General features: G+C 40.6%; 1 protein-coding gene across 3 annotated transcripts; it reads right to left on the bottom strand.

Annotated features, from left to right (window-relative positions):
* On the bottom strand, nucleotides 1-24,426 carry GEM (GTP binding protein overexpressed in skeletal muscle). Of its 3 annotated transcripts, none has more exons than XM_019719223.2 (5): nucleotides 19,755-24,426; nucleotides 18,009-18,348; nucleotides 7,530-7,606; nucleotides 6,537-6,741; nucleotides 1-1,338 (listed from the first exon to the last, which is right to left on the bottom strand). In XM_019719223.2, the coding sequence occupies exons 1-5, from the start codon at nucleotides 19,773-19,775 to the stop codon at nucleotides 1,064-1,066; spliced, it is 918 nt and encodes a 305-aa protein (XP_019574782.2). In that variant the 5' UTR covers nucleotides 19,776-24,426; the 3' UTR covers nucleotides 1-1,063. The 3 variants fall into 3 exon arrangements, with proteins under 3 accessions (XP_019574782.2, XP_019574781.2, XP_074172561.1); XM_019719222.2 differs by having other exon boundaries at nucleotides 1-1,341; nucleotides 19,755-24,418; XM_074316460.1 differs by lacking the exon at nucleotides 19,755-24,426 and adding an exon at nucleotides 18,614-19,213 and having other exon boundaries at nucleotides 1-1,341.
* Between the last annotated feature and the right edge of the window lie 1,817 nt (nucleotides 24,427-26,243).

Here is a 26,243-nt window from a genome sequence, read left to right as displayed (position 1 = left end):
TTTTTTCAAAGATTTTATTTCTTTTATTATAAGATATATAGGTAAAAACTTGTATATTCTGAAAAAGATAGAAAATGGTAATAAAATGGACATTTTTCTTATTAAGAAACATGTCATAAATATGCTTTATCAAATGTTAAAATGGTTATTATTTTGCAAAATAGCAAAAAATAGAGCAAAGCTGTGGCATACAAGGGTCAACTCAAAGTACTGGAAGTAGTTATGTTTTGTGCTATAAAAATTCAGACCTTTGATTATATTTTAAAATTTGGCATTCTGCACTCCAGGTTATCAATAATTCAGATGACTTTAAAAATAATGAAACATAAATGATGGTTTGACTAAGTAGAATTTGATTAAAATAATTTCCCCCTGAATAAAAAATTATAAGACACAGAAGTAAAGACACAATTTTTGAACCCATAATGGTACATGTATCAGTTCCCAATTCTATAAATTTTTCGATGTTCAGCTGTGGGCATGAAACAAAAATTGTTTACTAAGCTTTAGTTTCCAGCAAGGTCCATCATTTCTTTCACAGCTTGTTGGAGCAATAATGGTCATGATCATGATAAACCCAATTCTACAGTCCTAGCTCCATGAATATAAGGTACAGAGAAAGAAGATCTCCCTCCTTTGAATAAACACTTTAACACACTCTTATAATTGTTTATGACCATTGGCTTCAAATTCACCTATCAGAACAGTGGAGGAGGGGGGAATGTAATAATGAAATGTTATTGTTTTAGGCATTCTTTACTGGGCTTCAAACCTCTGCTCTCCAAAGGAGAGAGGAAACATATGTGAACACCAAACACATCCTCTAACAAGTCTTGGGTGTTCATGTAGCAAGGTCAGACTTTTCCTGTAAATAAATACTGAATCTTTACAAAGACTTTCATTTCCCATGTATTTTGTTGCTCATGACACTAACACATTAATTCCCATATGCACTAGGAGAAGCCACATCTAACAGTACTTAAGGATCCAATCTAATATAGATTATCAGTCCTGATGGCCTTCAATGATGTCCACCAGGAGGACATCTGGGTACTCTGGGTGCCTAGAGCACACAGAGGTCATGGCAGGATTTGGACTTGAGCTTGAAGGCCATATTCTTGTTGTTTTTGGCCACAATCTTTCCCCAGAAGCGCCTGGCTTTCCTGGGGATGCTCTCCCTCCTGTTTTGGTAGGCCAGTCGCTGCTCGTTCTTCTCCTTGCTGTCTCGCCGAAGGCGGACCTGCCGCACAATCCCCTCAAACAGCTCCTTCACGTTATGCTGGACAGCTGCTGAGGTCTCAATGAACTTGCAGTCGAACACCACAGCACACGCTCGCCCTTCTAGGAGGGAGAAGAGGGGAGAAGAAAGTCAGAGGGGAGAAGAAAGTCAGAGGGGCTACACAGTATGATCCCACACAGCACACAGCCAAGCTGGAGGACTCCTGACTTGAAATGGTCCTCAAGGTAACTTTAAGTCAGTCACAGATGCAATGAGTATAGGAGGCCACTGTGACACATGTCCTCGGACCAGGGCATAAATAGAAGCAAAGAGTCTCACAGGGAGATTCCCAGAAGCAGGAGAGATGGGCTTTAGACCTGGCCTACCAAATTCACTGTGTGAAGGTCTCATTTCATCAAATATAGTAATATTTATTATAACAGTAAAAACCATAGCCTTAATTTATTGCATTTACTATGTGCTGGGAATTGCTTTATAAACACTTCTGAATGCTCACAACAGTCTTGAAAAATACATTATCCCTTTCAGATAGATGAAGAAACTGGGGTTGTGGGGGTGGAGAGGGCAGTCTTTTAAGAATTTGAGAGAATTCACATAGCCTGTAAGTGGCAGATGTGAATCCAGGCCTGCTTTATTCTCAGGCTCATGTTCTTTTTTTTTTTTTTTTTTCCACCATATATTTTTATTAGTTTCAGGTACACAAAACAATGTAATAGTTAGACATTTATCGTTTATATCCCTCATACTGTATCAATCCCCTTCCCCCCATCCACTATCCCTCTGACATCACACACAGCCATTACATTTCCATTGTCTACATTCCTAACGCTGTATTCCACTTCTTGTAACTATATACATAACATATAAACTTGTAGTTGACATTCATTATTGTTCAAGGCTCATGTTCTTAACTCTTTATTCTGATCAGTTTCCTGAATTAAAAATAAGAATTTTACTACATGGCTTTCCTTTTAAAAAATATTTTTTAAGATTTGATGAGATATTTTGAAAAAAAATTTGAAGATTTCACAAATATATCATACAGTTACAGAAAACTATACAAACAAGCTTTTCTGGAACAGTCTCAATTTCAAATGTTCCATTGTATTTAATAACTATGTGTCCAAGTTTTGGTTTCAAAAAACGATCACTTGTAAATACTCATATCCTAAGGGTAAGACATTCCCAAACTGGTTGTGTCTATTAAGTGCTTACCAGGTTTCTTTTCTCCTGAGCAGAGCCTGGCAATGCAGTAAGTTATTTTTTAATCTTTTACCAAATCTGTGTTAACCCAATAAAATATTAAGGGTCCCAGTAGCACTTGGGTGCCCACTCAGCAAATAGGAACTACACCTAAAGTAAATATGAAAAAATGTATGTGACATCATCAGACTGATGTCTTTTTTTTTTATTTTACTTATTTTTATTAAAGCATTTAAAAGTAGAAATAAAACATTACCAATAAAATGTAATTCTCTTTTTTCTCAAGTCCTGATCCTGTTCCCTTCTCCCTTTCGAATGTTAACATTCATCATTCAATTTTTGTGTATCCTAACAATCAATTATAATATACCGGGGGTGCCAAAAAAGTGTATACATGACTTGTATTCATCTTTTGTTATTGGTATATATTGAGCATTATAATTTTAATAGTTTTTTTTTCTATTCATAAATTGTTTATACATTTTTTGCCATATATATGTGTGTGTATATATATATATATATATATATATATATATATACACACACACACACACACACACACATACAAATTGATACTATGCATTTTCTCTCATTTTTTTTAAACAGTTTTTTTTTTATTAGTTTCAGGTGCACAAGACAAAGCAATACTTAGACGTTTATCATTTATATCCCTTACACTGTGTGAACCCCACCTCCCCCATCCACTATCCCTCTGACATCGCACAGAGCCATTGCATTTCCACTGTCTCTATTCCTAATGCTGTACTCCACTTCCTGTAACCATATACATATATATATATATATATATATATATATATATATATATATATATATAAAATTATAGTTGGCATTCATTATTGTTCAGCTTCAGGTGTACAGTGCAGAGATCAGGCATCTACATCATCCCTGAGGTGGTCTCCCAAATGGGACACGTGTCCATCGGATACCCTACAAAATCTTTACATTATTGATTACGTTCCCCAAATTAATTTTCAAAACCCCATGACCATCTTATGGTTACCGACTATTTTCTAAATCCCTCACCTTCCCCTTATCCCCACCCCTTCCATCTAGCAACCCTCAGTTTTTCCTCTATGTCTCCAAAACTGTTTCTGATTAGTTCATTCACTTATTCTTTTCTTTAGATTCTGCATATAAGTGAGATCATATGGTATTTGTCTTTCTCTGTCTGACTTATTTCACTTAACATAATGTTCTCTAGGTCCATCCATGTTGTTGCAAATGGTAAGATTTCTTTCTTCTTTATGGCTGTGTAATACTCCATTGTATAAATGTACCACCGTTTCTTAATCCAGTCATCTACCGATGGGCATTTCGGTTATTTCCATGTCTTGGCTATTGTGTATAGTGCTGCAATAAACATAGGAGTGCATAAAGATTTTTGAATTGGAGTTTTGGATTTCTCCGGATAGATACCTACGAGTGGGATTGCTGGATCATAAGGTAGGTCCATTTCCAAATTTTTGAGATACCTCCATACTGTTTTCCATAGTGGCTGCACCAATCTGCATTTCCACCAACGGTGCACAAGCATTTCCTTTTCTCCACATCCGCGCCAGCACTTGTTGTTTGTTGATTTATTGATGACAGCCATTTTGACTGGGGGCAGGTGGTATCTCATTGTGGTTTTTATTTGCATTTCTCTGATGGTTAGCAAGGTTGAGCATTTCTTCATATGTCTGTTTGCCATCTGTATGTCCTTTTTAGAAAAATGTCTCTTCATCTCCTCTGCCCATTTTTTAATTGGGTTGTTTTGTTTTTTGGAGTTGAGTGAGTGAGTTTTTTATAAATTTGTGATATTAACCCCTTATCAGATATATCATTGGCAAATATCTTTTCCCATTCAGTAGGATCCCTTTTTGTTTTATTGATGGTTTCCTTTGCTGTGAAACAACTTTTTAATTTGATGTAATCCCACATGCTTATTTTTTCTCTTACTTCCCTCGCGAGGATATATCAGTAAAAATCTTATTCGGGTAATGTCTGTGAAGTTTCTTCCTATATTTTCTTCTAGGAATTTTATGGTTTCAGATCTTACATTTAAGTCTTTAAGCCATTTTCAAATTTATTTTTGTATATGGTGTAGGAGGTGGTCCAGCTTCATTTTTTTGCAAGTGTCTCTCCACGTTTCACAGCACCATTTATTGAATAGACTGTCTTTACCCCACCGTACATTCTTGCTTCCATTGTCATAGATTAAATGGCCATATAGGCATGGATTTATTTCTGGACTCTCTATTCTGTTCCATTGATCTATGTGTCTGTTTTTATGCCAGTACCATGCTGTTTTGATTACTGTAGCCTTGTAGTATAATTTGATGTCAGGTATTGTTATACCTCCCATTTTGTTCTTATTTCTCAAGATTGCTGAGGCTATCCGGGGTCTTTTATGGTCCCATATAAATTTTAGGATTATATGTTCTATTTCTGTGAAAACGTCGTTGGTAGTTTGATAGGAATTGCGTTGAATATGTATATTGCCTTAGGCAGTATGGACATTTTAACTATATTAATTCTTCCTATCCATGAACATGGTATGTGTTTCCATCTATTTGTATCTTCTTTCATTTCTTTCTTCAGTGTCTTATAATTTTCTGAGTACAGATCTTTTACTTCTTTGGTTAAATTTATTCCCAGGTATTTTATAGTCTTTGGAGCAATTGTAAATGGGATTGCTTTTTTAATTTCTCCTTCTGATGTTTTATTATTGGTATATACAAATGCAACTGATTTCTGAATATTAATTTTGTATCCTGCTACTTTACTAAATTCATCTATCAGCTCTAATAGTTTCTTGGTGGAGTCTTTAGGGTTCTCTAAATATAGTATCATATCATCTGCATATAATGACAGTTTTACTTCCTCCTTACCAATTTGGATGCCTTTTATTCCTTTTTCTTGTCTGATTGCTGTGGCTAGAACTTCCAGCACTATGTTGACTAGAACTGGAGAAAGTGGGCAACTTTGCCTTGTTCCTGATCTTAAGGGAGCCGCCCGCCAGTCTTCCCAGAGCCTGAGCACTATGGCTCCTCTGTAATCTGACACCACTCCTCAGTTCAGGGGCCAGTTCAAGTCTCTGAAAGGGCGGGGGTAGGATTGGAAGAGCCAGGGGAGAGGCCCAGGTATGGAGTTTGTGTCCTTTGTCCAGCCTAGGGCTTAACTGGAGGTATCAGCTGAGGTTATTGCCTCAAATGCTGGATATGCTGCCTCCTCAGCGGGAGAAATCAGCTGTGGGATGCAGGGAAAGAGCCCACCTCCTGGCTTTTGTGTTCTCTGTTCGTTCTGGGATCCCCTGCATCTCTGCAGCTGCGAGTGTCGGTGGTGTTTCCACTGCCTCAGATGCAGGTTCATTTCTACAGCCGCAGATGTGGGCCACACCTCCACAGCCCAAGCTGCGGGCCACATTTCCACAGCCACAGATGTGGGCCACACCTCCACAGCTGAAAGTGCGGACCATGTCCCCACAGCCACAGATGCAAGCTGCGTCTCCACTCTGCTCCCTTCCCTCTTCCCCTGCTCGCCCAATTTTCCCACCTGCACGAGTCCAGACTGATGTCTTAACTGAATTTAGAAAGCAAAGAGTATGGGTAGGAGGGTGTTTCCAGGGTCTACAGGAACCAGAGGCAGCCAGAGTAGAATCCTTATTCTCAATAAAACAATTTCCCACAGTTCCCCTAAATCAGAGTTCCCATCCTTCTTGCATGAAGATGCTATTTCCACTTCCCTGAACTCTTGAGATCTCTCTCGAGAATAGAAAGGACCAGCAGAAAACATTAAGGACTGCCAATAAACCCCTGAGCACAATCTCCTCCCTAAAGGAATTCCAGGGAAACCCTTGGGGGTGGGAAAACTGGAATTCTACAGGTCGACAAGTTGAACAAGGGAGCAGCACCCAGCATAGAGATGATCTACCAGGAAGGTGGGAGTCTTAGGGTATACATAAACGTCCATGTAGCATTTTAATGAACTCCTGGTTCCAGCTTCATGAAAGAGAAAAAAAAGAATACCTGTTTGAAAGAAAATGCAGGTGACCCAGAGATTATATCTATGACATTAGCACCACTACTTTTACCTGAAACAGACACCTCTCGGCACCGCACCAGGTCACTTTTGTTGCCAACCAAAATTATAGGAATGTCCTCTGTCTGCCGGGCCCTGCGGAGCTGAATTCGCAGCTCAGATGCTTTCTCAAAGCTGGCTCGGTCTGTGATGGAGTAGACAATCAGGTAGGCTTCACCAACTTGTATGCAGTGGTCTTGGAGCCACTCATTCTCCCCCTAATGAAATGAGAAGATTTTCCATGAGTGCAGTTTGGCCTGGAACATGAGGCATCAGTTTGCAAAGAAACAATGCATGTATCCTGAAGTACCATGGCTGATGTGAGAAAGGAAGAAACCTTATTCCAACTCCCCAAAATGCATCAGTCTTCCATGGCTGCAAGATGTCTGGTGGCTGTAAAGACTGCTAGCCCATAAACTACTTATGCCAAGAAGTTTTTACTGTCCAATTCCTCCTACAGCACGAGTTGACAAATTATACAATGATTCTGCCAAACATTATTTCCAATTTCTATCTAAACTACCAACAATGAGCCTTTTCTGACTTCCAAAGAACTTCCTTTTGCCTTTCCCAAGTGATAAAATTTAGAACCCTTTTGTGAGGCTAGGAGGGTTCTTAATAAATAGAAAGTCTAGCCTATATGCACAGAAGCCCCAAATCTTTAAAAAGCAAATGTTGAAGACTAGTAGTGAGAATGTCAACTTCGTGTAATATGGTTTTATATAGTTTAAAATTATCATTCATACCTATTAGCACTTTCCCTAAAATGAGTACATTTTTTGTATTTTTAAATATAACTAAGGGCAACTTGCTTGTTATTCAGAGCTCATCTGTGAATGACCTGTTCCTTAAAACAGTCTCAAAAAAAAGCAGTAAAAGCTTTTAATCAAGAGAATGAACCTACTTCATCTGGAACACCAAAAAAGGCAAGGTCACCCTCGTACCCAACAGTTTGTTGGAAGGCAAACCCTGAAGAAATTTACAGAGAGCTCTGGACTCCACATACCTTATTTTCCCACATGTCCAGGAGTATAATTGTCGCACTTTCCCCGTCAACAATCAGTGTTCGCTCATATGTATCTTCTAGAAATAAAAGAACAGTGATATAGGAATCAGGCAAACAGGCAACACTTTTACTTAAAAGGGTCATGCAGAAAATTTTGCTAGAAAATAAATATACTACAGGTGGCCAGTTGGCGCAGTGGTTCGAGCACAGAGCTCATAATAACACCAAGGTCGCCGGTTTGATTCCCACATGGGCCAATGAGCTGCGTCCTCGACAAATAGATTGAAAACAGTGACTTGACTTGGAGCTGAGCTGCGCCCTCCTACAACTAGATTGCAACCAACGATTTGACATGGAGCTGATGGGTCCTGGAAAAACACACTGTTCCCTGATATCCCCCAATAAAAATTTTAAAAAGGAAAAAAGAAAAGGAATACACGACTATGTGATCAAAATGGCGGCATGAGGTGAGCCTCTATAAAGCTCCCCTGGAATTTACAACGAATCGAACAACAACAACTCCCCAAAGGACTCCCTGCACAGCAGACAGGCAAGACGAAGAGGCCCACTAGCGAAGTCACCTACAGGTGGGCAAATCACGTGAGCGGGGGAGGAGAGAAGGGAGAAGAGCAGAGACGGAGACGCGGGGTCACAGGACACAGACCTAGCTCAGTGCTCCGAACTCGCTGCATCCGGGAACTACCACAGCTGTGGGAGAGGGAAGAACTCGGACCGCTAGGGTCCGCTTATGGCCCACAGGGCTGAGGGGGCAGCATACAACACGGCTGAACCGAACACTCAAGGCAGAGACCTCGGAGAAAAGACTGAGGGAAGATGGCTGAAAACGGTGGTTTAAGTCCTCACTGCCAAGCAGAGAACGGAAGACTTAGGCACTTAGACTAGCCACCCCCTCACTACCCTTCCAGAGCTCGCCCCGCCCCCACCTGCCCGATGCTAGAAACAGAACAGAGGCAGTGTCAGATCAAAAGAATAGAATACTTGCTGTCCTGAGATCTGTGGACCGCAGTCACAAATTCGCAGCCCAACTAGTTCCAGCAAAAGGGAGGGAGCTGTGGAAGCAGGACCGGCTGTGATGGTGGTCGCCGCCATTGCTCTGGGCCACCTCTCACAACTCACCCCGCCCCTGACCCCACCTATCTGGGCGGATCCCTGCAGGAGTAAACAGAACTGCTGAAACACACAGGCTCTGAATCTGGAGCTGGAAGAGCTTTGGAACATCAAAAGCTCTCCGCATACCCACCAGGACACTGTACCCTGTAACCTAAACGAACTATTAACAGAGGAGAAGCCCGTCTCCCAGGGAATCCCCCCATTGTGTGAGAAGTTGGAATAGTGCAGAGAAAACATAGCACTACCGTGTGGGAGAAGAAAAATAAGTTGCAGTTGGAGAAATAATAAAACATTCTACCAATAAGTACTGGCAAACAAAAGAAAGACCGCTTTCTATCAACCTGTTGCAGAAGTCACTCCTATAGATGTCTAGGAAGAGAAATAGTAAATCAGTAATTGCCATGAATAACCAAGGCAACAAGATGGCTCAGAAGGAAAGTGAAAAATCTCCAGAAAAGGCACTTAAAGATACAGAAATATGTGACTTAAATGACAGAGAATTCAAGATTGCAGTTCTGAAAAAACTCAACGAGATACAAGAAAACACAGATAGGCAGTTAAATGAACTCAGAAACACAATCAAAGAACAGCATGAGCATTTTACGAAAGAGATTGAAATTTTAAGAAAGAACCAAATAGAATTTCTGGAGATTAAGAACTCAATAGAAGAAATTAAGAATGAAATAACCAGCTTAGGTAGTAGAGTTGACCAGATGGAGGAAAGAATCAGTGACATCGAAGATAGAAACCTGGAAATGACACAGATAGAAGAAGAAAGAGACTCGAGACTTAAAAGAAATGAAAGAACTCTACAAGAACTTTCTGACTCCATCAGAAAGAGCAATATAAGAATAATGGGCATACCAGAAGGAGAAGAAAGAGAGAAGGGAACAGAGAATATATTCAAACAAATTGTTGATGAGAACTACCCACATTGTGGACAGAACTGGACCCTCGAATCCAAGAAGCAAATTGACACCTAATTACCTCATCCCAACAGGCCTTCTACAAGGCACATTGTATTGAAGCTGTCTAAAATCAACGACAAGAAAGAATCCTCAAGGCAGTCAGAGAAAAGAAGATGGTAACTTACAAAGGAAAGCCCATTAGACTATCATCAGATTTTTCAGCAGAAACTCTACAAGCCAGAAGGGAGTGGAGCCAAATATTCAAACTATTGAAAGAGAGAAATTATGAGCCAAGAATAATATATTCAGCAAATTTAGCCTTTAGATATGAAGGAGGAATAAAGACCTTTCCAGACATACAGAAACTGAGGGAATTTTCTAATACACGACCTGCACTACAAGAAATGCTAAAGGAGTCTTCGAACACCAACAGGGACAATTTGTGGCAACCAAACCATAAAAAGGGGGAGAGTGAAGGCCTGAACTGGAATATAGGAATGGAGAAAATAAGCATGCTGAAGAAAATGGAAAACTCTAAATATCAAACTTTCTTTTACAAAAACTCAAGGGTAACCGCTCAAAAAACATCCAGAACTGAAATATATGCTGAAATAAAAGAAGAAACAGGCAGAAACATCATAGAATACCACCACACAGAAAAAATAGACAACAACAAAAAGGCAAAGAAACAATGGAGACACAAACTTACCAGAAAACTAAAGATAGAATGACAGGAAATCCTCACCTATCAATAATCACCCTAAATGTAAATAGACTGAACTCACCAACAAAAAGGCACAGAGTAGCAGATTGGATCAAAAAACTAAACCCAACCATATGCTGTCTCCAAGAGACACGTCTCAGCTACAAGGACTAGCATAGACTCAAAGTGAAAGGGTGGAAATTGACACTCCAAGCAAATGGTATCCAGAGAAAATCAGGTGTAGCCATAATGATAGCAGATGAAACAGACTTCAAGGTGAAAAAGATAACAAGAGACAAAGATGGACATTTCATAATGGTGAAGGGGACTGTACAACAAGAAGACATAACAGTCATCAATATTTATGCCCCCAATCAGGAGCACCGAAATATACCAAGCAACTACTAACAGAACTAAAGGGAGAAATTGACCAAAACACAATTATACTAGGGGACTTAAATACACCATTGACAGCTATGGAGAGATCATCCAAACAGAAAATAAATAACGAAATAGTAGCCCTAAACGACACATTAGATGAAATGGACATAATTGACATTTATAGAGCACTTCATCCTAAAACATCAGACTATACATTCTTTTCTAGTGTACATGGAACATTCTCAAGGATAGACCATATATTGGGACATAAAATCAGTCTCAACAAATTTAAGAAGATTGAAATCATACCATGCATATTCTCTGATCACAAGGCTTTGAAATTGGATATCAACTGTAAAAAGAAAGCGGGAAAAACACAAATACATGGAGATTAAACAACATACTTTTAAAGAAGGACTGGGTCAAAGAAGAAATTAGAGGAGAGATCAAAAGATACATAGAAACAAATGACAATGAAAATACATCCTACCAAAATTTTTGGGATGCAGCGAAAGCAGTTTTAAGAGGGAAATTTATCTCATTACAGGCCTATCTCAAGAAACAAGAAAACTCCCAAATAAATAACCTCATGTTACACCTTAAAGAACTAGAAAAAGAAGAACAAGTAAAACCCAAGGTCAGCAGAAGAAAAGAAATAACAAAAATTAGAGCAGAACTAAATGAAATAGACAACAAAAAGACAATAGAAAAAATTAATGTCACAAAGAGCTGGTTCTTTGAAAAGATTAACAAAATTGACAAACCCTTGGCTAGACTTTCTAAGATAAAAAGAGAGAAGACACTGATTAACAAAATCAGAACGTAAAAGGGGAAGTTATCACGGACACCACAGAACTACAAAGAATCATTCAAGAATACTATGAAGGACTATATGCCACCAAATTCAACAACCTAGAAGAAATGGACAAGTTCTTAGAAACATATAGCCTTCCAAGGCTGAACCATGAAGAACTGGAAAATTTAAACAGACCGATCACCAGTAACGAAATTGAATCAGTCTCAAATCTTTAGGTTTATAAATGTTTATAAATAACTATGGTGTACCCCTAAAACTAATATCATATTATATGTTAGCTATATTTTTAATAAAAATATTTTTTCAAAAGTTAAAAAAAAAAAAAAAAAGAAATTGAATCAGTCATCCAAAACCTTCCTGAAAGCAAAAGTCCGGGACCAGATGGCTTCACTAGTGAATTCTACCAAACCTTCAAAGAGGATCTAATACCAATCTTGCACAAACTCTTCCAAAAAATTGAAGAAGAGACAGTACTCCCTACTCATTCTATGAGGGCAACATTACCCTGATACCAAAACCTGGTAAGGACAGCACAAAAAAAGAAAACTACAGACCAATAACTCTGATGAATACCGATGCAAAAATCCAAAATAAAATTCTAGCAAATCAAATACAACAATGCATTAAAAAGATTATTCATCACGACCAAGTGGGGTTCATCCCCGGGGCACAAGGATGGTTCAACATACGCAAATCCATCAATGTGATACATCACATAAACAAAATAAAGGACAAAAATCATATGATTATATCAATTGATGCAGAAAAAGCATTTGACAAGATACAACATCCATTTATGATTAAAACACTTAATAAAATGGGTATAGAAGGAAAATACCTTAACATAATAAAGGCCATATATGACAAGCCCTCTGCTAATCTCATAATTAATGGAGAAAAACTGAAGCCCTTTGCTCTACGTTCAGGAACACGACAGGGATGTCCCCTATCACCTCTGCTTTTCAACATAGTGTTGGAAGTCCTTGCCAGAGCAATCAGGCAAGAGAAAGAAATAAAAGGCATCAAATTGGGAATGAAGAAGTTAAATTATCACTCTTTGCAGATGACATGATGCTATATATAGAAAACCCTAAAGACTCCACCAAAAAGCTATTAGAAACAATCAACGAATACAGTAAAGTTGCGGCTACAAAATCAACGCACAAATGTCCATTGCCTTCCTATATACTAACAATGAAATCTCAGAAAAAGAAATACAAAAACAATTCCTTTTGCAATTGCAGCAAAAGAATAAAATACCTAGGAATAAACTTAACCAAGGATGTGAAAGACCTATATGCTGAAAACTATAAGACATTTTGAAAGAAATTGAAGAAGACACAAAGAAATGGAAAGACATTCCGTGCTCATGGATTGGAAGAATCAACATAGTTAAAATGGCCATATTACCCAAAGCAATATACAGATTCAATGCAATCCCCATCAAAATCCCAATGGCATATTTTAAAGAAATAGAACAAAAATCATCAGATTTGTTTGGAACCACAAAAGACCCGAATAGCCAAAGCAATCTTAAGAAAAAGAACAATAATGGAGGTATCACACTTCCTGACTTTGGCTTGTACTACAGGGCTACAATAATCAAAACAGCATGGTATTGGCAGAAAAACAGGCACATAGACCAATGGAATAGAATTGAGAACCCAGAAATAAAACCACATAAATATGGACAGATAATTTTTGACAAAGAAGCAAAAACATACAATAGAGAAAAGACAGCCTTTTCAATAAATGGTGCTGGCTGAGTTGGACAGTCACGTGCAAAAGAATGAAACTGGACTGCTATTTGTCACCATGTACCAAAGTTAATTCAAAATGGATCAAAGACTTAAGCATAAGACCTGACACAATAAACTGCATAGAAGAAAACATAGGTACTAAACTTATGGACCTTGGGTTCAAAGAGCGTTTTATGAACTTGACTCCAAAGGCAATGGAAGTAAAAGCTAAAATAAATAAATGGGACTATATGAAACTTAAAAGCTTCTGCACAGCAAAAGAAACCATCAACAAAATAAAGAGGCCACCAACTGAATGGGAGAAGATTTTTGCAAACAGTGCCTCCGATAAGGGGCTAGTATCCAGAATATACAAGGAACTCATGCAACTCAACAAAAAAAAAACAAACAACACAATTGAAAAATGGGCAGAGGACTTGAAGAGACATTTCTCCAAAGAGGACATACAAATGGCAAATAGACATATGAAAAAATGCTCAACATCACTAATCATCAGAGAAATGCAAATCAAAACCACAATGAGATATCACCTCACCCCAGTCAGAATGGCTATCATCAACAAGACAAATAGTAACAAGTGTTGGAGAGGCTGTGGAGAAAAAGGAACCCTCATACACTGTTGGTGGGAATGCAGACTGGTGCAGCCGTTATGGAAGGCAGTGTGGAGGTTCCTCAAAAATTACGAATAGAATTGCCATATGACCCAGCAATCCCTCTCCTGGGTATCTACCCAAAAATCTGAAAACATTTAGAGATAAAGACACGTGTGCTCCAATGTTCATTGCAGCTTTGTTTACGGTGGCCAAGACATGGAAACAACCAAAATGTCCTTCGATAGATGAATGGATAAAGAAGTTGTGGTATATATACACAATGGAATACTATTCAGCAGTAAGAAAAGATGATATAGGAACATTTGTGACAACATGGATGGATCTTGAGAGAGTAATGCTGAGCGAAACAAGTCAGACAGAAAAAGCAGAGAACCATGTGATTTCACTGATATGTGGTATATAAACCAAAAACAACAAAAGAACAAGACAAACAAATGAGAAACAGAAACTCATAGACACAGACAATAGTTTAGTGGTTGCCAGAGGGTAAGGGGGGCAGGGGGTGGGGGGTGGGAGATGAGGGTAAGGGGGATCGAGTATATGGTGATGGAAGGAGAACTGACTCTGGGTGATGAACACACAATGGGATTTATAGATCATGTAATACAGAATTGTACACCTGAAATCTATGTAATTTTGCTCACAATTGTCACTCCAATAAATTTAATAAAAATAATAAAAGAGAGATCATGCTGAAAGGGTGAGATGGAGTTTCTATGATTGGGCAATTACAGTCAGTAGCCATTTTCCCTGGGCTAGTGAACCTCGATTTGTCTTTTCTCATGTGATCCCCATTGGGCTTGAAGGACACTTCTGCACAAGACTGGCTCAAGTGCTATGTGTGGAAGCTGCACAGGAGTTCTCTCACATGCTTGGACTTGCTCCTGCAGCCCCTCAAAAGTTCTGAGACTCCAGAATCCCTCTCCCCCAAAACTCTCAAGTGCTTTCAGCTTTCATAGCTGAAGGGATCCCAAGGAACCCTGGAAGAAACAGCTGCTCTAAGAATACTGTCCTCCCCTCTAATGGTTCATGTCTCCTTTGTGAGTCTCACAGGGCCCCACCTAAGAGTGACCAAAGTGGATCGGGACTACAAGCAATGAAAGTGCCAGTTTTGAAATATAAGCATTAGGAAAGGAAATGGTAGATTCAGAATTAGCTCTAACTAATAATACTCATTTCATACTTGCTAAGTGCAGGCACTATGCTACATGCTTAATATATGTTATCTCCTTTAATCCTCTTAGTATCCTGTGTAGTAGGTATTATCCCTATTTTACTAATGAGGAAGCTTGAGGAGTATCTTGTCCAAGAGCAACCAGCTAAGTCAGTATTAAGGCTGGGTTCCACTCCCCATGATCAGACTGCAAGCCCGGTGCTCATTCTGGCACTGCCTGTGTGTATGTGCAGTACCTCCTCATCTCTCAGGGCTCACAAATCCTTATTGTCCTGAGGGTCCAGCTCAGAGACCACTTCTTCCATGAACCCTTTTCTGATTTCTACAGGCAGAAGTCATCTGTTCTCCTCTGAATTCTCACAGCACTGTCTTTGCACCTATTTCTAGACAATTATCACACCTTATCTTGAGTTATAGTTGGTGTATATCTGATCTCTATTGCATATAATATAAGCATCTTTAGGGTAGAAGCCCCCTGACTCTTTGTGTATCTCCAAAGTGCTTCACTAAGTTACATGGTATATGTTCAGTAACTAATTATTCAGGGATGAAGAATGGAATGGATGAATGAGTAAATGAATGAATAGCATTAAATGTGTACACAGTCATAAGATTATTGTAATATAACCATACAACATCCATCTTTATTAGGAGAAATAATGATGAGAGTATTACATAGATTTTTCTTATGGTTAATGCTGAAAAAAGAACAATGTAGGGGTATGCCTTGGAAAACCCTCCTCTTGGGATACATAAAGCCAACTAGTGATTCCAACAGCCACCTAGAGATAAGGGATGTAATCCTAGACGGTATAGATTAAGTTACTCAAATAGGACACACCTGAGAAACTTCTTGTTGTCAAAGACTCTCTACTTGAGGAAATAAGAAAAAGAGTCTCCCCTCTGCCCCCATTAAACAAAGAAGTTTCCTAAATATAGAAGCCTGCCTTCCCAAATTCCAGGTATGACTTGGTCTTCATGCTCTATGCTTATGGGGATACCACCCTCTGCATAGATGCCACTCTAATCAATAAACATTTTTGAAAGTGTGCTATCTACTTTTTCAATTCCTCCCTCTTAAAAAAAAAAACAAAAAAAACTCTCAGTTGGTCTCTTCCTTATGCCTATCCCCAAAGCACTTAATTGTTACTTCTTAAGGTCTTCATGAATTTTTCCTTGCTCTGAGTTATAGCCACTGATACTCAGCTCCTTCCTAAGAGAATATGCTGTACCTGATTCATCACTGAGGACTAGACAGCCTAGAATAGACCAGGCATGTGGCCAAACCCAGCCGAAAGTGCTGTCGTATAGTATTTGAACACTAAATCCAAGGGCTGCAGGATACAGTGAAGGGACACAGGATTTGCGTTCAACCACAACTAGATTTGAATCCTGGTCATACCATGGTCTGGCTTTTTTCACCCTGGGAAAGCCATTTGACTTCATAAGCCTCCATTGCATCACCTGTAAAATACAGGTATTAAGTACCAAATTCGTTCAATTTGTCAAGTATTATCAAAGAAAACTTATGTGAAGTATTTAGCACAGTGCCTGGCACATAGCAGATTCCCCATCAATGGTAGAATAAGAACAACACCAAACTAAAATTATAAAACCCCAAGTTCTAATCACAGCTAACCCACTGGGTGATTCTAGATAAGCCACTTAGTATCCCTGAGACTCAGTTTATTCATGAGTACAGGAATTTTATGAGGACCAAAATAAACAGTAGCAAATATAAGGCACCCAATAAAGTGCCTCTCCCATTGCAAATGATTCTAGATGTTAGCTCCCCCATTTCTCCTATAGCCACAGTCATCCTTTACAAAGAAAAAGAAAATGTGCAATACTGACCCTATCTCCTCCTTCACTCATTTAGCTATACTCTCTGAGATTCCAGTGTGAGAAATCAATGTTCTATCAATGAGTCATCATTTGTAGCCCAGTTCAGGAGCTACCTTCTGAAGCAGTTAAGTCTCTAACAGTAGAGATAGTCAAGGAGGATAAACATTTAGTGGAAGTGGGCAGACAGTACTGAGGAAGGACCGGGATTCCTATGCAGCAAGTGCAGGACAGAACTAAGTCATCAATGAGGCATCTTCCTACTCTGGAAGTCTGTGATTCAGCTGTGATTCACAACTGAGAGTACAGACAGAGCATGCCACTTAGACAAGTACTGGCAATCTCTTTATTTCTACAACTGCAAATTGGGACTTGCAGCCACCTTGTACATGTATGGTAAGATACTCGTAGAAGCCGTGGCTGCAAGACACTATAAAAACCATTAACTACTAAGATCCTCATATAATTTCCCGGAATATAGTGCTATGCTTTAGACGTATTTGAGTCATACATGCATTTTGGATTCTGTCACCTCAAATCAGTTTTGGAAACAGGTAGTGCTTAAATAATATATATTTTAAATGAGATTGTACAGGGAAACTGTCTTGAAAAACTAAGAGGCTACACAAACATACGTATCATCACTGTTATAATTCAAAATATTTAAAAATATTGTATTATTTCAATATTACAAATACAGATTTTAAACTACTTACACTTTCAAGAGACTCTAACATTGGTGGAAGTAAACTAATGAGTTGGTTTTTCAAATCGGTTTGGTTTTAGGAATAACCATAAAAAAAAAAAAAGCTGTGTCTACACTGAGCTCTTGAAAGGTCCAGGTCAACTGGTAAAAGCCAAAAGTGGGAGCTGGACCCTCTGGCTCTGCCCTCTTTAATCAGTGTCCCCCAGTCCCTTTAGAGCTGGAATCGAAGAGATTCCTTTTCTGGGCTGGTTTTATCTATGAGCATTTTCATTTTCTTGTCATGGGGGCCAGTGCCAGAGCTTTTCTGGGGACTCAGCTTCCCAGCCAATGCCAACAATGCATAACCTCAGTTCCCAACTCTGCAGATAAATGACCCACCCACTCACTCTTCCTGCCTGGACCACTGCTGACAGACAGAAGCCCGCTGGGGCTGGGCCACCTACCTCCCAGCACCTCGCAGTCGCTGTCCATGCTGTCATGCACGCCCGCAAAGATGTTGGCCAGAGTGGACTTGCCCACCCCCTGCTCCCCTATGAGCACTACCCTGTAGCGGGTGTTCCCTGACTCAGAGGAGATGACTGAGTCCGTGGAGTTGGAGGACCAGCTCCAGCGGCAGTGGTCCTCAGGGGCAGCAGTGCAATGGTTGCACTGGCTGTACTGGTAGGGCTCTTTCTGGACCATCAGATGCCTGCCATCGGCTGGGATGCTCCAGCGCTGTTGCTGTGCCTGCATGCCCACAGTGCCCTGGCGCATGGTGACATTATTCAGAGTCATTGTTGGGTCCTGGAGAGCAAAAATGGCCAAGATGTTAGGATTACTAAGCATGAGCGAGAGCTCAGGGGACTCAAATACACAGTCAGTCATCAGTAATATTCTATTAGATGGTGTGAGACCCAAGCAGTCCTAACAGAAGGAACACCAATGAAACAGTCCCCAAACCCAACAGGCTTTCAACTGGACACACACACACACACACACACACACACAATTAGTAACCAGCTCCTCAGGCAGACTGTCATTTGCAAAGAAACAGTCCCGTTAGCATTACCCACTACTCTGGAGCTTCCTCCATCCTCAAGGAAGCCTTGAGATCCCCACACACAGCTGGCACAGAGGCAACCAGAAGGAACCACAGCCTCCAGAGATGGCTTGAAAATCAAGGAGTTAATGGAGCTGGGGAGGAGCAGCCCAAGTTAGCTGCTCTTGTCTAAACATGGCTCTTAATTGTACCAGCATCCAGTGAGCTTTTGTGTCTTGGTGGGAAACACGTGGCGATGACATCACTCCCCCCAGCTGGACTGGACATATTGGAACTTCCATGTTTAGTAAAGTTGCCCTGATGCTCTCCAGCCTCCTGAATAAGCTATTATTTGGAGGTGAGGGAGAATTCTGTTTGTGGTTTATGCCTCAGCTCTGCCCTCTTGCCCACAGATATCAGTTTCAAACACCATAGCCCCAAGCCTTGTTGTTCTGGTAAGGAAATGTCCTGCTCACGTTCAGACTTATCAAATTTGCAGAGAAAATGCTTCATTCTTTTAAACCACGTCCGCTCTGACAGTTCTTTAATTTAACCCAGATTTCCACTTTTTTGATGGCCAAAGAGTCTCCTAAAGGACATTCAACAACTTGGTTACAACTTTCCCTTTGCAAGACTCCCCTCGCACGGAGGTCCATTCTTCCAGGCTACCTGAGATACAGTAGAAGCATTCTCATTTTAATCAGCAAGATCTGCTCATGATAATGAGACGGAGACAGACAGTCCCCTTCCCACACTCGCCCCACACTACACACCCCAACACGTCGGCCTCTGGCCAGGATGACCTGCCGGTGTTTTAAGCTTATAAGCAGCTCCTCAACTGGTACATTTGCATTCAAACAACAAAAGCATTAAGTGTCATTTCGTACTGCCCTCTGACCACTCAGTCTGTAGGAGGTAACCCTCCTAACAGGACTAAGGAACCGGCTGATAACAAAAGGCATCCTTTGCACCTTAAACTCTGCTCCGCCCTCCGTCCCGCCCCCCTTTTCCCCGACCCCCACCCCCACCCCCACCGCCGGAAAACCACAGCACGTTCCAGGGGTTCTGATCTCAACTTTGAAAGTTTTGCGGGCTGGGAACGTCCATTCCCTCCCCCAATCATTCCCGGCGTCAAGAGGAGGGCTCCTCCAAAATCGAAGCGCCCCCTTACCTGGCTTGACCAGGTGTGCATCCGTGTGTCCGTGCGTTGCTGTGCCTGTGAGCACCGCGAGCCCGGCTGCAGAGCACGGGGTGCTGGCGCCCAGCCGCCGCCGCCGGGCGGTTAATACGGTGCTCGCCAGCCGCGCGGGGCTGTACCCTGACGTCAGCGCCTCCGCTGGGACAGACGGTTCTGCAGCAAACGCCGAGTTGCGGCCACTTCACTAAATCAGTTCTTCGAAGTCATGTGATCCCTCTCCACTTTTAAAAAACAACGACACTTTAGTCCCGGGCTCATTTATTTTATTCTATTTTATTTTTACTAGGTGAACGCAGGGAGATGGAAAAATACACTTCATCGTGCTTCCCAGCAAAGCACTTGCGAGCTGTCGGGATAAAGGATGGGGGAAGAGGCAAGTTGAGTTGCTAGCCCAGCTTTGACAAAAAATAGGGATCGTCCAGCGCGCAAAGGCTTTAGCCTCTAGAATGGGGCTGCAGCAACCTTGAGTGGCTAGGGGTTGTGCTCGCCGCATCTTCCGCACGGAAAACAGCCGCTCTGTCACCTTCTCTTCGGATGAGGGAGAGAAAAGAGCCCTGCACTACTTTCCCTTCTCTGACATGGACCCAGAGAGAGGTGAGGAAAGCGGACAAGGGCTTCGAAAAGGGCAGTTTTGAAAAATAACTTAATTAGGTTCCACCAGATTGTGCTCAATGTTGCCGGCCCTCCTGCGTTGGGCCAGGACGCTGAGGCCCCTCAAGCAGAGGATTTAATCAGCATCACAATCAGCAACGTCTCTGTGCCAGGTTTCTTGGGATGGCTGGGCCTGGGCCTAGAGCCAATCAATGCCTGTCAGCCATGGGGAGGAGCCCTGAGCCAGACACTAGGGCCCATATCTTCTGAGAGATTCCTATGAATAAAGGGCACAGAATAATAACAATAATAATAATAATAACTACCATTTACTAAGTACCTCTCAGTACCTATACTCAATAAGTACTGTTAGGCCTTTGCAGTTCCTCAGTCCTTACCACAGTTCTGCAAGGTATTTATTGCTACCCCCATTCTATAGAGAAAAGTAACACTCAGCCACAAAGCTTGCCCAAGGTCACACAGCTCGTATAAGTGGCACAGTCAAGATTCAAAACCTGGTTTGCCTGATTCTTTGTACTGCACCACTAGCTGAAGGGTTTCAGTGAGCACTTTCTGGGTACATGGGCATTTCCCAGATGCTGTGTTTGGAGATGACACTGGCCTTTCCAACACTTAAATCCTCTTTTCCAACTAGCTTCATTTCCAGGTTGGCTAGTGGCTCTAAGAAACAGCCAAAGGCACCAGCGTCTATTTGAGTGGCTGGAGACTGCTGTGAATAGAGTCCATTCTCAGTTATCCTGAAGGCAGTTATCTGCTTTGGAGATTATCCAAGTTGTAGCTGCTGAGACCTACAGGCCCCAAGTTGGCAAAGGTGGAATCCACCGACTCTAGAGCTCCCTTAGTTCCAGGGCCCTGGCCCCAACCTCCTACTTATTTTATATCTAAGGAAGCTGATACCCAGAGGAATGACTACCACTGAGTTAGTAGATGGCAGAGCTGGAACTAGAACCTGGGTATCAAAACTTCCTGGATGGTGCCCTTCACTTCGATCAAGTTTTCCTTCTGGCCAGGAAGGGATGGCTACAGATGTGCAAAAAGCAGAAGAGTGGGGGAGTGAGGAAAGAAAGAAAGAGAGATCATCCAAGAGTATATTGCTGACTCCATGCTAAAAACAGATGTAAAGTAACTTGTGAGATACCTGCATTTCAGAATTATCCATGCTTTTTCCATGCTGAGCCTCCTACTCTGCCAACTGATCTCAACAGAAACATTATGTGGGTAAAAATTAAGAATCAGAGTTTATAAGCATATTATATAGCCTCTCAATTCTACTTTTGTCCATTGATAAAAACCTAAATCTTCACACTAATAACCTAATTTTATTGCTTGTTGTAGTCAATATACACTATGAACTAGTTTTCATTGGTGTATGTGAGGCAAAGAAAACAAATTCTAAAATTGGGGAGCATAAAGTCCACTATTGATTCTGAGTACAGCTATGTTGAGTTTGAATAAAAGAATCTGCCTTCTTAAATTTTCTGTCCCATTAGAAGCCAAGTGAGAAAACAACAACTTAGAGTTTCAACAGTTAAATTTGAGCAAATATTTAGAAAATCACAGTTATACCTCAAAAAAAGCATATTTGAGAGCCAAATCTTATCCAGCTGAGTCCCAGATCCCTGGTCCAGGATTCCAGCTCATTGGGACCAATCTAAGGCTTTGGAGCTGGAGGGGAAAAAAGTAGAATCAGGGCATTTGGACACGTGGTGAGTTCTGAAAAGGAAAAAATGGCAGAATATTATAGTGTTTTGTTCTATGAATTATTCTCTCCATATTCCCTCTGCCAGCATTGGAAGGCTTCCTCGGTTTCGATCTACTATGTTTCCCCGAAAATAAGACCTAACTGGAAAATAAGCCCTAGCATGATTTTTCAGGATGACATCCCCTGAACATAAGCCCTAATGGTGTCCTTTGGAGCAAAAATTAATATAAGACCCGATCTTATTTTTGGGGAAACACAGTAACATGGCTAGGAGACAGAACTCAAAACAAAAATAACATTTAGTGAACTCTATGCATGCCTTGTCCCAGTTAGTCCTCATCATCACTGTCCTTACCCATGTTTCAGCAATGAAGATGCCAAAGAATGAGGTGAAATAACTTGTCCAAGTTCATGGAACTAGTAAGTAGCAGAGCGATGCTCTCTGGGGCCAGTCTTAACCACTGTTCTATTTTGAGTAGGGGATACACTTCAACCCCATTCCCATGCTAGCCCCACCTCAGCCTACTCTCTTTTTAACGCCCCTCAAAAGAGAAGGAGTTTTGATTTGATTGAGAAAATTCTCCAGGGAATGACAGTTTTGAAGTTCCTTTTATGCATTAGAAGCAAAGGAAGAGACGTAGGACCGTTACCCGTCACATGAAATCCGTTGGTGGTAGATTAAGGGGGTGGGAGAAAACAAAGGGGAAATTTCTGGGATTGGATAAAAAGCAAAATGGAGCGACACCTACTTCTTCTACATTGGTGGGTACAGGATAGTTGATAATCAACATTTACAGCACACAGAAATGGTATATGGGGAACAAGATAACAATGAGGAGTTCTGTGTTCTTGGGCCTGCAGTTGTGACTTCGAGAGGTCTGGAAAGAAAATTATTCTGACATTTCAAAGATGTGTTGTCCTAGATGCATAAGAACAGTGCACAGGGCTGACTTCAAGTAAAGATTGACCTTTGCTAAGAAGCTATAAGCCTGGAACGTGACTACCCACCATAACCTGCCCAGTTAGGAATTTATGATTTAACTATCCTGTGAGGGTAATTTTTGGTCACTGAGCTTGTCAGGCCTGCCATGTGGCCCCCTGAACTTGTCAGGCTTATTTCATAGCCCCTTTTCCATTCATAAATTCAAAAATGGGTGAGAGAGAAAGGAAAGAGGTAGGGAAGGAGGAGGAGAATCTTTGACCAGGACTGTAGGTTAGGGTATCAGAGACTCATAGAACCATAGTATAATATTACTTTGAATCTCATCCCTTGAAAACTCTTGGCCCAGGATCTATACATCTGTAATACTATCATAAAAGCAATAGAATCACTCACGTATCTTCAATTTACCATACTTCCTCATCCATACTGTAGACTCGCACAACCAAGGTCATACCCATGCCACCAAATCAAATCTACTCAGTGGTAAAGGTGATACCATTTACGTGTCCTCTCTTTTCCACCAACAAAGAGGTAGATTATAGACTGGGCATTGAAGAGGCAGTAAAATAAATGTTGTAGAAAATTGTTTTTAAATGTTTTGCATTTTGAAGCCCTTTAGGCAAGGCATGCTCTCCAATTTCCCACAGTCCTCACTACTCCCTAATATATTATACTCCAGCCAGCCTCTCTTCATTTAGATTATCTACCTCGCCCCAAGGATATTTGATTTTGTAAGCCTGTAAGGTATGAAAAAAAATGTAGGGTATTTAGCATCATAAAAGCCAGTTCAAAACTAGGCATTTCCTCTTCCTAGCAACATGATGCTGGGGATGTCACCAAAGCCCAGAGACCTTGGCTTCTGTTGTTCTGAAGACTAAGAACTACTGAGTGTGGAAGTGCTTTGATAACCACAGAGCACTGTGTCAATGCGAGTGACTATGATTATGATGCAGGAGCCAAGGATTGGAGCTTGGCCACCTGCGCTCAGTTTTGCTGCCTGTTAAAGCTCAAGTTAAATTAATCCAGTAGAATTCAGGACACATGAAGCAGAGGGCGGGAAGTGTATTCATATTGCTGTTACTGTACTAAGAAAAACTAATTGGCAAGGAGAGTGGTATGGTTAAGTTCTTTGTAAAAAAACAAGGAGCTGGGGTCAAATCCCCAGCACACGGAATAGGTCCTCCACCAGCCACAAAAGTGCTGGGGAGGAGTTAGGTGGGAAGCAACGTGCAAAGTGTTTGAGCACAAAAAGTACCACCCACCCTCTCTGGGAAATCTAAAGAAGGAAAGAATTATGATATGAAAAATCATTGCTTTACAGAAGGGGGAGAAAAGCTACGATTACAAAATCAAGAGAGCCTTGATTAAGAGAAAATAAAGATGGAAGAAAAGATGGCTAAGAATAACCCCTCAGTATCCAGAGGCCTAGGGGATCCAGATGGACACTCCTGCCATCTGCAGCCTCCTTCAGGCCAGCTGCAGTTTCTCATTAGACTCCTGCTGAGCAGATTTAATTTTCCATTGAAAAATATTCTTAGCTGTCACCCTTCCTCCATTCCATTAGCCCAGCCTGCTACAGGCCTTTATGGCTCCTTCTAAAATCCTGCAAGGGAAGTGCAGAAGAGCCAAATATATCTCAAAAGGCCTAGGGGATCCTCCTGAAGAAAGCAAATATTCTCTGCCCAGGTTAAGCAGTCCTTCATTCATTAAGCAACAATAACTAATGAGCCTCTCCCTTATGCCAGGACCTGTTTTAAGGGCTAGGGATAAGGTACTTATACTCATGGAACATATGTTCTAGTAGGAGAAATAAACAATGTATCACTATATTCATTCATTCATTCATTCACTCATTCTCTATCTGAGCATGCCACTCTTTAGCCTCAGTTTTCTCATCTGTAAAAAGGGAATGATAATACTGGAGAGGATATGCAAAGCAAGGGTCAAGTACATACCCATTCAGAAATCTAACAATGCCAAAGTTGCAGAAGTCTAATAATGCCAAGGTTGGTGACAGTGTAAAGAAGAGAGGTTCTCATGTACCATGGTAGGAGTGTAAGTTGGTATGGTTACTTTGGAGATGAACTAACATTATCTAAAATGTACATATTCTTCATGATCCAGCAATTCCAGTTCTAAATGTGCATCTTTTGTACTGCACAAGGAGATGGACACAAGGCTGTGCATCAAAGCACTGTTCGTAATAGCAAAAACAGCAACCACCTAACGATCATCAAGGAATAACACATTATGGATATTTATATAATGAAATATTATACAGCAGTGAAAATGAGTGAAGTAGATCTACACAGATAAATATCCAGACAATAGTGACTTGAAAAAGTAAATTGTAGGACAGCTACAGGGTCATAATTTATATATTTTTAAACCCCGCACTAATATTATATATATATATATATATATATATATATATATATATATATATATATTTAATAAAAGTATAAGAACATGGATGAGAAAAATATGCACCAACTTCAGAATAGAGATTCCCCTTGAGAAAGAAGATTGTGAGTGTTAGATGGACAGCTAACTCCTCGAAAACAGCCAAGAAGCCAGTAGACAGTTGCATAAGATCAAAGTGCTTAGCAAAAATATCTGTCAACCTGTACTTTTATGTTCAGCTAAACTGCTGTTCAGCACGTGAGCTAAACAAATATTTATGGAGCATTTGTTATTACTAAGCAATATCCTAAGCCCTAGAAACACAGAGTTATTTACAACCAGGTTCCTGTCCTCAAGGAACATAAAGTCTGCCGTTCTTTTCCCCAGAAACTACCAAATCCATGAGAAGACCATCCAAGAACTGCATTATAAACTTCAGTCCAATGTATATTTGGTTTCCCAGCCAATGCAACATTTTCCCTGGGATCCTTTCCTTTAACAACAGAAAAATCAATAAGACTATTTAACCCAGGAGTCAAAACCAGCCTAAGGCTAAGGCTTTGATTTAGCCAATTATAGTGACATAAGAATTCTTCAGTGATAAACCTAGAGTGTCCAAAAGAATGAACAGTTGGATTGAGGACATAACAGTTAATACCTTTCATCCATGGTTATAAGTATTCCTGTTTGCCTGCTTTGTTTGCTTAATCTCATGTCTTCCCAATTTCCTAGGCCTTATTTAAACAACTGGATGGTTTCTTCAACATTTAAAAGGCAGCAAGACTTTTTGGCATTTGGTAGC

This window comes from Rhinolophus sinicus, linkage group LG12, assembly GCF_036562045.2.
Source record: "Rhinolophus sinicus isolate RSC01 linkage group LG12, ASM3656204v1, whole genome shotgun sequence".
Classification (NCBI taxonomy): domain Eukaryota; kingdom Metazoa; phylum Chordata; class Mammalia; order Chiroptera; family Rhinolophidae; genus Rhinolophus; species Rhinolophus sinicus.
The sequence above is the reverse complement of the archived record's forward strand: the minus strand, read 5'-3'. Positions and strand labels throughout refer to the sequence as shown.